At 45.3% G+C, this 12,464-nt stretch overlaps 1 protein-coding gene across 1 annotated transcript; it reads left to right on the forward strand.

The window, feature by feature from the left end:
* Positions 1–5,360: 5,360 nt before the first annotated feature.
* On the forward strand, positions 5,361–11,431 carry LOC138365788 (uncharacterized). Its single transcript, XM_069326240.1, has 2 exons — positions 5,361–7,368; positions 7,438–11,431. The coding sequence occupies exons 1-2, from the start codon at positions 6,889–6,891 to the stop codon at positions 9,883–9,885; spliced, it is 2,928 nt and encodes a 975-aa protein (XP_069182341.1). The 5' UTR covers positions 5,361–6,888; the 3' UTR covers positions 9,886–11,431.
* Positions 11,432–12,464: the final 1,033 nt, after the last annotated feature.

Genomic DNA, 12,464 nt, shown 5'->3' on the forward strand with positions numbered 1-12,464 from the left:
GTAACAGTCACTACACACAATACTGTAACAGTCACTACACAGTACTGTAACAGTCACTACACACACTACAGTAACAGTCACTACACACACTACTGTAACAGTCACTACACACACTACTGTAACAGTCACTATACACACTACAGTAACAGTCACTACACACACTATTGTAACAGTCACTACACACACTACTGTAACAGTCACTACACACACTACTGTAACAGTCACTACACACACTACTGTAAAAGTCACTACACACACTAAAGTAACAGTCACTACACAAACTACTGTAACAGTTACTACACACAGTAATGTAAGTCACTACACATACTACTGCAACAGTCACTACACACTACTGTAACAGTCACTACACACACTATTGTAACAGTCACTACACACACTAAAGTAACAGTCACTACACACACTACTGTAACAGTCACCACACACACTACAGTAACAGTCACTACACATACTACAGTAACAGTCACTACACACACTACTGTAACAGTCACTACACACTACAGTAACAGTAACAACACATACTACTGTACCAGTCACTACACACTACAGTAACAGTCACTACACACACTACAGTAACAGTCACTACACACACACTACTGTAACAGTCACTACACACACTACAGTAACAGTCACTACACACACTACAGTAACAGTCACTACACACACTACTGTAACAGTCACTGCACAGTACTGTAACAGTCACTACACACACTACACTAACAGTCACTACACACACTACAGTAACAGTCACTACACACACTACAGTAACAGTCACTACACACACTACAGTAACATTCACTACACACTACTGTAACAGTCACTACACACACTACAGTAACAGTCACTACACACTACTGTAACAGTCACTACACACACTACTGTAACAGTCACTACACACTACAGTACCAGTCACTACACACACTACAGTAGTAGTCACTACACACACTACAGTAACAGTCACTACACACACTACTGTAACAGTCACTACACACACTTCAGTAACAGTCACTACACACACTACAGTAACAGTCACTACACACACTACAGTAACAGTCACTACACACACTACTGTAACTGTCACTACACACACTACTGTAACAGTCACTACACACACTACAGTAACAGTCACTACACACACTACACTAACAGTCACTACACACACTACAGTAACAGTCACTACACACACTACAGTAACAGTCACTACACACACTACAGTAACAGTCACTACACACACTACAGTAACAGTCACTACACACACTACACTAACAGTCACTACACACACTACAGTAACAGTCACTACACACACTACAGTAACAGTCACTACACACACTACTGTAACAGTCACTACACACACTACTGTAACAGTCAATACACACGCTACTGTAACAGTCACTACACACACTAAAGTAACAGTCACTACACACACTACTGTAACAGTTACTACACACAGTAATGTAAAAGTCACTACACATACTACTGCAACATTCACTACACACTACTGTAACAGTCACTACACACACTACTGTAACAGTCACTACACACACTAAAGTAACAGTCACTACACACACTACTGTAACAGTCACTACACACACTACAGTAACAGTCAATACACATACTATAGTAACAGTCACTACACACTACTGTAACAGTCACTACACACACTACTGTAACAGTCACTACACACACTAAAGTAACAGTCACTACACACACTACTGTAACAGTCACTACACACTACAGTAACAGTCACAACACATACTACTGTAACAGTCACTATACACTACAGTAACAGTCGCTACACACTACAATAACAGTCACTACACACTACAATAACAGTCACTACACACACTACAGTAACAGTCACTACACACTCTACTGTAACAGTTACTACACACACTACAGTAACAGTCACTACACAGTACTGCAACAGTCACTACACACACTACAGTAACAGTCACTACACACACTACAGTAACAGTCACTACACACACTACTGTAACAGTCACTACACACACTACTGTAACAGTCACTACACACACTACTGTAACAGTCACTACACACACTACTGTAACAGTCACTACACACACTACTGTAACAGTCACTACACAGTACTGTAACAGTCACTACACACACTACAGTAACAGTCACTACACACACTACAGTAACAGTCACTACACACACTACAGTAACAGTCACTACACACACTACTGTAACAGTCACTACACACACTACTGTAACAGTCAATACACACGCTACTGTAACAGTCACTACACACACTAAAGTAACAGTCACTACACACACTACTGTAACAGTTACTACACACAGTAATGTAAAAGTCACTACACATACTACTGCAACATTCACTACACACTACTGTAACAGTCACTACACACACTACTGTAACAGTCACTACACACACTAAAGTAACAGTCACTACACACACTACTGTAACAGTCACTACACACACTACAGTAACAGTCAATACACATACTATAGTAACAGTCACTACACACTACTGTAACAGTCACTACACACACTACTGTAACAGTCACTACACACACTAAAGTAACAGTCACTACACACACTACTGTAACAGTCACTACACACTACAGTAACAGTCACAACACATACTACTGTAACAGTCACTACACACTACAGTAACAGTCGCTACACACTACAATAACAGTCACTACACACTACAATAACAGTCACTACACACACTACAGTAACAGTCACTACACACTCTACTGTAACAGTTACTACACACACTACAGTAACAGTCACTACACAGTACTGCAACAGTCACTACACACACTACAGTAACAGTCACTACACACACTACAGTAACAGTCACTACACACACTACTGTATCAGTCACTACACACACTACTGTAACAGTCACTACACACACTACTGTAACAGTCACTACACACACTACTGTAACAGTCACTACACACACTACTGTAACAGTCACTACACAGTACTGTAACAGTCACTACACACACTACAGTAACAGTCACTACACACACTACAGTAACAGTCACTACACACACTACAGTAACAGTCACTACACACACAACAGTAACATTCACTACACACTACTGTAACAGTCACTACACACACTACAGTAACAGTCACTACACACAACTGTAACAGTCACTACACACACTACTGTAACAGTCACTACACACTACAGTACAAGTCACTACACACACTACAGTAGTAGTCACTACACACACTACAGTAACAGTCACTACACACTTCTCTTATAGTCACTACACACACTACTGTAACAGTCACTACACACACTACTGTAACAGTCACAACACAGTAATGCAACAGTCACTACACACACTACAGTAACAGTCACTACACACACTACAGTAACAGTCACTACACACACTACTGTAACAGTCACTACACACACTACTGTAACAGTCACTACACACACTACAGTAACAGTCACTACACACACTACTGTAACAGTCACTACACACACTACTGTAACAGTCACTACACACACTACTGTAACAGTCACTACACACACTACTGTAACAGTCACTACACACAATACTGTAACAGTCACTACACAGTATTGTAACAGTCACTACACACACTACAGTAACAGTCACTATACACATTACTGTAACAGTCACTACACACACTACAGTAACAGTCACTACACACACTACAGTAACAGTCACTACACACACTACTGTAACAGTCACTACACACACTACACTAACAGTCACTACACACACTACAGTAACAGTCAATACACACACTACAGTAACAGTCACTACACACACTACAGTAACATTCACTACACACTACTGTAACAGTCACTACACACACTACAGTAACAGTCACTACACACTACTGTAACAGTCACTATACACACACTACTGTAACAGTCACTACACACTACAGTACCAGTCACTACACACACTACAGTAGTAGTCACTACCCACACTACAGTAACAGTCACTACACACTTCTCTTACAGTCACTACACACACTACTGTAACAGTCACTACACACACTACTGTAACAGTCACTATACACACTACAGTAACAGTCACTACACACACTATTGTAACAGTCACTACACACACTACTGTAACAGTCACTACACACACTACTGTAACAGTCACTACACACACTACTGTAACAGTCACTACACACACTAAAGTAACAGTCACTACACAAACTACTGTAACAGTTACTACACACAGTAATGTAAGTCACTACACATACTACTGCAACAGTCACTACACACTACTGTAACAGTCACTACACACACTACTGTAACAGTCACTACACACACTAAAGTAACAGTCACTACACACACTACTGTAACAGTCACCACACACACTACAGTAACAGTCACTACACACTACAGTAACAGTAACAACACATACTACTGTACCAGTCACTACACACTACAGTAACAGTCACTACACACACTACAGTAACAGTCACTACACACACACTACTGTAACAGTCACTACACACACCACAGTAACAGTCACTACAAACACTACAGTAACAGTCACTACACACACTACTGTAACAGTCACTACACACACTACTGTAACAGTCACTACACACAATACAGTAACAGTCACTACACACACGACAGTAACAGTCACTTCACACACTACTGTAACAGTCACTACTGTTATGATCTCAGCCTACAGGAGAAACGAGTCTCCCTCCTTGAGAGTTATTCGTCAAGCCTGACCTGATTAGAAGGTCTAGCAAATATTGAGGTGATAACGCATATGTAAAATAGTTGCTTGGATATGTGTAACAGTTTGAGATTATGGGCAATGAAGAAGAAAACAGATAAATGACTGGCTAGGAGATGTGGACATTTTGCTGGAGGCGTGAGGCTCGCTTCCGGAGGACCTTGACCTCACTTGAGTGCCAGACATCGCAGGGGGAAGCCGCGCTCCGTTGAGCTCCCGTCAGAAGGGAACCCCTAGTGATATATCTCTAAGAGAAGAGAAGTGTGCAGACGTGCCAGCTGTGGAATCGAGCTGGGGACGTGTGGTCTCAAGTCGTGGACGATAATTAGTGAATATTAAGCCGCCCGGAGGCATTATTGTGGGCCGTGGGAGCGCCCTGACCAGACGCCGTCAGAGGGAAAGCGCCCTCGACCGATTAATCTGTGGTAAGCACGATATACGCCAGTTCATAGTGATTGCTTGTAGTTGGTCGTGTGCCCAGCGACAGTAGCAATGTTTATTTATAGGTTAGACATGTTTTAATAAGGCAGAAAGCCTGAAATAAGAGAGCGGAGAGGGAGGAACACGGAGCGACGTCCGCCCCCTCTGAGCGCTGGCGGACGACTGAGGGAGCCTGGCTCCGGATGGAGGAAGACCCTCCCAGCGAGTGAGGACCGCCGCCAGGCGAGGTGGAGTATGGACCCGCCCAAAACGGGGGAGTCCACTCTCACTGTATGTAGAGGACAGATAGAGGTTTGAGGCAAGCATATTGTGTGGTTATTTTTGTTTATGTGTTAAAGGGGAACATTTTATTGGAACGTCGATGGGTTGCAGGTTTGTCTTTTGGGGAAGAAGTTGCTGAGAACTTCGAAGCCAGCAGATGATGTAGCTGATGAGACTCCAAGGTAGTGGAGCAGAGGACCTCGAGCTGTGAGGAGAAGCAGCAGTGAAGAGGAGTGTCACGTGCTTCTGTAGAGGTGGTGTAGCAGCCAAGAGAGCTGTGGAAGAACCTAACAGAAGGGTGAAGCACCGTAGTTGCACAAGGAAACTTCATGATAGCAGCCTGGAGGAGCTGCAGAGGATCCTGGTAGTGAAGCCCGGAAGAACCTAAGGATATTAGGGTTGTGAACTTCCAGAGGTGGAAGGGGAAGTTCCGGTGGATTACTTGTAGGGAGTTGATAGTGTTGGGTTGTCAGTAGCGTGCAAGACGCAGTGAGAGGTGAGTGACTGTTTGCATTCTTATAGAAAGGATTGATTTAGTCTGAAGCTTAGAGTTGCAGTCGTAGGCTCGATTACCTACAGATGTATGTGCTCGAGGACTGACAGTGATCGATTAATCATTGTTGTGTATCAATGAACATTTATACTGATATATGTTATTGCATTCAAATGCTGGTTTTCTATATATATATTATCTTGCTGACAGTGCAACAGTGTATGTAGGCTTGACCAACTTGAGGAGGTTAATAGTATCAGGTGGTGAACCAGGAGATAGGATACCACTTGATAAGCTGATAATAGAGTTCTGATGGTATTGGAGTGCAACCTGATTGTGATATTATAGAGTATAGGATTCATTATTATTATATGTGTGTATGTATCGTGTATGTGCTTTGTTCAGTAAATGTGTCACAATTTGCTGGTGTTTGCCCTTGTCCTAGTGAGGCTTCCCAGGAAGTAGTGAAGAAGGAGAGAGAGAGAGAAAGAGCCAAGAACCACTGCTGTGGACAGGGTAAGAGGTAATACTAGTAAGTCCTAGGGGATTGAGGAGATCATATCTCATAAGGAGAGAGTGGGGAGTCACAGCGGCTCGAGTGGGTGTGTGCACGTGACAACGAGGCTAAGTGTTGGAGCCGCTTCCCCTAAACGTGTGACGTTGAGCCCCTCTCCAAGAGCCAGAAGCGCCAAGGGTGATCTCCTAGTATAAGCACTCTGCCGAGTTGTGGGTTGGGTTGTCCATAGAGAAGGATCGACGACGACAACACCAACCAACCCACAGTCTATAATAAATTGGGGGCCTGTCCGGGAGAGTGAACTGACACACCCACACCCTGTCCAAGAGTGGATTTGTACACCCCTGCTGAGATAAACTGTGTGACCGCAGGTGTATACTCTCTCTCTTGGGAAGACTCACAGGACAAAGATGGATAAGGTGCAAGCGTTTGTGGAGTCAGGCAAGCCTGAGGACTTGGAAGGTTGCACGAGGGATCAATTGAAACAGATAGCAGAAAAATGTGGCATCAGGTTGAAAGCATCTAAAGTAGCTGGGATGAAGGATGAGATCCTGAGGCAGTTAAGAGCCAAAAATGAAGCGGCAGAGCAAGGAGCCCAAGAAGGAGCTGAAAGTAGAAAGGAGGATGATGGGCAGGATGAAGTGAGATCCCAGGGATCGAGTAGGAGCAGCAAGAGTAGCCGCAGTAGCAGAAGTAGCCGGAATAGGAGCTTGGAGAGATTCCAGTTAGAGCTCCAGATGCAGCAACAACGAGAGGACAAGGAGAGACAGTTCCAGCTGGAAAAGATGAAGTTAGAACTCCAGATGAAAAGGGAAGTAGAAAAAGAGAAAACCAGAGTAAGAGAACTGGAGTTGGAACAGGAGAAAGAAAAAGAGAAAGCAAGACTAGAGGTGGAGAAAGAAAAAGAGAAAACCAGAGTAAGGGAACTGGAGTTGGAACAAGAAAAAGAAAAAGCCCAGGTCGAAAAAGAAAAAGCCCAGGTCGAAAAAGAAAAAGAGAGAACAAAACAAATGCAGATAGAAGCGAATAGAACCTTGGCTGAGCAAAGGATTGAACATGGGTTGCCAGAGAGCACCACCCAGGTATCACACTCACAAGATGTTAGGGTTAGGGAGAAGGACATTCCCTTGTTTGTTCCCGAAGAGGCAGAGAGCTTCTTCGAGCATTTTGAGAAAGTAGCCAGTATCAAGGAGTGGCCACAGGAGGAATGGGCCCAGCTGGTCCAGTTAAGATTGACCGGTGCAGCCAGGGAGGCATACACCCAATTGTCACTGGAAGAGTGCCAGGATTATGCCACGGTAAAGAGCAGCATATTGCGCTCGTTTCAGTTAACCCCAGAAGCTTATAGAAAGCGTTTCAGAGAGATGATGAAGGTTGGAGCGTGTACTTTTGCTGAGACAGCAAGGGATCTGGAAAGACGATTCCAGAAGTGGATTGAGGCTGCTGGAGTTGGATCTTACGCTGACCTGAAGCAACTGATGGTCATGGAGAAGTTCTTGGAGATGATGCATCCCGAAACAAAGTTCAAGATCCAAGAAGCAGGGATAAAGGAGGTGAAAGATGCCGCAGATAGGGCAGATATGATTACTGAAGCGTATAAGAGCTTGAGGGAGAACAGAGTGAGAAGCGAGGCGAGACGCAGCAATGGCAGATCCAATGGAGTCTGGGGAGGAAGAAATTATGAAAGACCCAGAGGAGTCTGGGGTGAGAAAAATTTTGATAAATGGGCAGATAAAAGTAAGTACCCTAAAACTCAGAAGAGTAGGTCGCGCACTTCATCTGAAAGTGAAGATGAAGGAGCTAAACGAGAAACTAATCGTGATCCTGGAAATCAAGAGTCCAGTAAAGCCTCACAGAGTGCAGGTAGTGTGCCTGGCTCGAGGAACTCTCATGTGAGTGGACAAAGTCAGAGCCGCTTTGGTACGTATAGGAGAGATTCCTCCCAGATGAGATGTTACAATTGTAACGGATTGGGTCACGTGATGCGAGATTGTCGGCAGGGCAAGAGAGTTGTGACCCTGGCCATGTGTGACCCCCGAGGTAAATATACTAATGTGTTCCGAGACAAACCACAGAGAGCGAACTTAGTGAACGAGAGGTATAGGCCGTTCATGAGCAAAGGTTGGATCAGTGTAGGAGGCCAACCTGAGGTAGAAGTTGGTATCTTAAGAGATACCGGAGCTAATCAGAGCTTGATTGCGAGAAGCCTGATTGGGAATGATCGACGGTTAGCTGGCAGTGGGAAGATGAAAGTATATGGGTTATTGTCGGAGAGTGACATGCCCATTTGTACTGTCCAGCTAAGGTCGGAATATGTGTCGGCAGAGGTGATGTTGGGAGTGTGCCCCGACATACCTATTCCAGGAGTCCAAGTGATCCTGGGAAATGACTTGTGCGGGACAAAGGTGTTGACAAAAGTCATGGCGGAGACTGTGCCAGAGGAGTGCCCAGAAGGCCACGGCACGGGTGGGACACCTGAAAGTGTGAACCTGACTGACATCCGAGGAGATGAGTCAGGAGACCGCCAAGCCATTGAAAACCCTGTCTCGGTAGTGATGAAGACAGAGGTGGCCGACGAGGGAGACACTGGAGAAGATGAGACAGTGTCGATTCAACCAGTGGAAGATATGGACGTAGATATAGCGTGGCTGTTTGACGAAGGTCCAGCCCAGAAAAATGAAGTCTCGGTGAGGTCGAAAGTGAAGATGGCCCAGCCGAAGAAGAATACTGTGGAGAGAGTTGACCTGAATAGAGCCCAGACTGCTGAAATTAAGAGTCGGAAGGTGAATGCAACTGTGCTGAGTAGGAATGAGGAAGGATGTGGACATACGGAGGACGGGAGTAGAGCGTCAAATTGTCCACGAGCACAGAGGCATGGGGATAGTGGAGTTAAGTTGTTTGAGATGTCAAGAGTTGACACATTTCACAGACAACGTGGAGGAGAGATAGTGAAGAAGAGTAACAGCCGAGAAAATGAAAGGAGAAGAGACAGTATGTGTGGAGAGATGCTTACAAGCACTCTAGGAAAGGTAAAGCGACACGTACGGTCGAGTGCTGTTGAGTGTAGTGCAGTGCTCGAAGAAACTTTTAGGGAACGAAGAAGAGTCGAAGGAGAAGAAATGGAGTTGTATAGAGGTGAGAAGTGCAGGAAGAAGATGATGATGCAAGCATGGAGGAATAGAAGAAAGCCGAGGACTCGATGTAAGTCAAACAGGATGAGGTCTCGGATAAATGAGACGAAAGGGAGGATAGTCGGTGAAGACGAGGGAGTGAAGTATGATGACAGGAGGCGGAAGTATAATGGCAGTAGATGGAAGTATGAAGACGACAGAGGAGGTACAGACAGTAGATGTCTGACTCTGGACGAGAAGAGAAGAAGACGAGGAAACGGAGGGTGGAGACAATAAGTAGAGTGGACTGATGGAGTGCAGGCGTCCAAGGAGGACAGCCTAGCCAACAGGTGCCAGAGAAGTCAGATCGTTTATGAGAAGATCATGTTTCTGGCGAGTTGTGAGCCAGATGTTGCAAGGAGCAACGAACTAATTGTAGACTCCTAAGGGAGTACGTAAGCAGATCAACCGTTCGAACCAATTGGTTGAAGAACGAGACAGTGTGGTGGCGGATGTATTATCCCGAGCTTTGTCACTGGAATAACTCTCAAAAATAAGGGGAGGGGAGTGTTATGATCTCAGCCTACAGGAGAAACGAGTCTCCCTCCTTGAGAGTTATTCGTCAAGCCTGACCTGATTAGAAGGTCTAGCAAATATTGAGGTGATAACGCATATGTAAAATAGTTGCTTGGATATGTGTAACAGTTTGAGATTATGGGCAATGAAGAAGAAAACAGATAAATGACTGGCTAGGAGATGTGGACATTTTGCTGGAGGCGTGAGGCTCGCTTCCGGAGGACCTTGACCTCACTTGAGTGCCAGACATCGCAGGGGGAAGCCGCGCTCCGTTGAGCTCCCGTCAGAAGGGAACCCCTAGTGATATATCTCTAAGAGAAGAGAAGTGTGCAGACGTGCCAGCTGTGGAATCGAGCTGGGGACGTGTGGTCTCAAGTCGTGGACGATAATTAGTGAATATTAAGCCGCCCGGAGGCATTATTGTGGGCCGTGGGAGCGCCCTGACCAGACGCCGTCAGAGGGAAAGCGCCCTCGACCGATTAATCTGTGGTAAGCACGATATACGCCAGTTCATAGTGATTGCTTGTAGTTGGTCGTGTGCCCAGCGACAGTAGCAATGTTTATTTATAGGTTAGACATGTTTTAATAAGGCAGAAAGCCTGAAATAAGAGAGTGGAGAGGGAGGAACACGGAGCGACGTCCGCCCCCTCTGAGCGCTGGCGGACGACTGAGGGAGCCTGGCTCCGGATGGAGGAAGACCCTCCCAGCGAGTGAGGACCGCCGCCAGGCGAGGTGGAGTATGGACCCGCCCAAAACGGGGGAGTCCACTCTCACTGTATGTAGAGGACAGATAGAGGTTTGAGGCAAGCATATTGTGTGGTTATTTTTGTTTATGTGTTAAAGGGGAACATTTTATTGGAACGTCGATGGGTTGCAGGTTTGTCTTTTGGGGAAGAAGTTGCTGAGAACTTCGAAGCCAGCAGATGATGTAGCTGATGAGACTCCAAGGTAGTGGAGCAGAGGACCTCGAGCTGTGAGGAGAAGCAGCAGTGAAGAGGAGTGTCACGTGCTTCTGTAGAGGTGGTGTAGCAGCCAAGAGAGCTGTGGAAGAACCTAACAGAAGGGTGAAGCACCGTAGTTGCACAAGGAAACTTCATGATAGCAGCCTGGAGGAGCTGCAGAGGATCCTGGTAGTGAAGCCCGGAAGAACCTAAGGATATTAGGGTTGTGAACTTCCAGAGGTGGAAGGGGAAGTTCCGGTGGATTACTTGTAGGGAGTTGATAGTGTTGGGTTGTCAGTAGCGTGCAAGACGCAGTGAGAGGTGAGTGACTGTTTGCATTGTTATAGAAAGGATTGATTTAGTCTGAAGCTTAGAGTTGCAGTCGTAGGCTCGATTACCTACAGATGTATGTGCTCGAGGACTGACAGTGATCGATTAATCATTGTTGTGTATCAATGAACATTTATACTGATATATGTTATTGCATTCAAATGCTGGTTTTCTATATATATATTATCTTGCTGACAGTGCAACAGTGTATGTAGGCTTGACCAACTTGAGGAGGTTAATAGTATCAGGTGGTGAACCAGGAGATAGGATACCACTTGATAAGCTGATAATAGAGTTCTGATGGTATTGGAGTGCAACCTGATTGTGATATTATAGAGTATAGGATTCATTATTATTATATGTGTGTATGTATCGTGTATGTGCTTTGTTCAGTAAATGTGTCACAATTTGCTGGTGTTTGCCCTTGTCCTAGTGAGGCTTCCCAGGAAGTAGTGAAGAAGGAGAGAGAGAGAGAAAGAGCCAAGAACCACTGCTGTGGACAGGGTAAGAGGTAATACTAGTAAGTCCTAGGGGATTGAGGAGATCATATCTCATAAGGAGAGAGTGGGGAGTCACAGCGGCTCGAGTGGGTGTGTGCACGTGACAACGAGGCTAAGTGTTGGAGCCGCTTCCCCTAAACGTGTGACGTTGAGCCCCTCTCCAAGAGCCAGAAGCGCCAAGGGTGATCTCCTAGTATAAGCACTCTGCCGAGTTGTGGGTTGGGTTGTCCATAGAGAAGGATCGACGACGACAACACCAACCAACCCACAGTCTATAATAAATTGGGGGCCTGTCCGGGAGAGTGAACAGACACACCCACACCCTGTCCAAGAGTGGATTTGTACACCCCTGCTGAGATAAACTGTGTGACCGCAGGTGTATACTCTCTCTCTTGGGAAGACTCACAGGACAAAGATGGATAAGGTGCAAGCGTTTGTGGAGTCAGGCAAGCCTGAGGACTTGGAAGGTTGCACGAGGGATCAATTGAAACAGATAGCAGAAAAATGTGGCATCAGGTTGAAAGCATCT

This window comes from Procambarus clarkii, chromosome 18, assembly GCF_040958095.1.
Source record: "Procambarus clarkii isolate CNS0578487 chromosome 18, FALCON_Pclarkii_2.0, whole genome shotgun sequence".
NCBI classification, from domain to species: domain Eukaryota; kingdom Metazoa; phylum Arthropoda; class Malacostraca; order Decapoda; family Cambaridae; genus Procambarus; species Procambarus clarkii.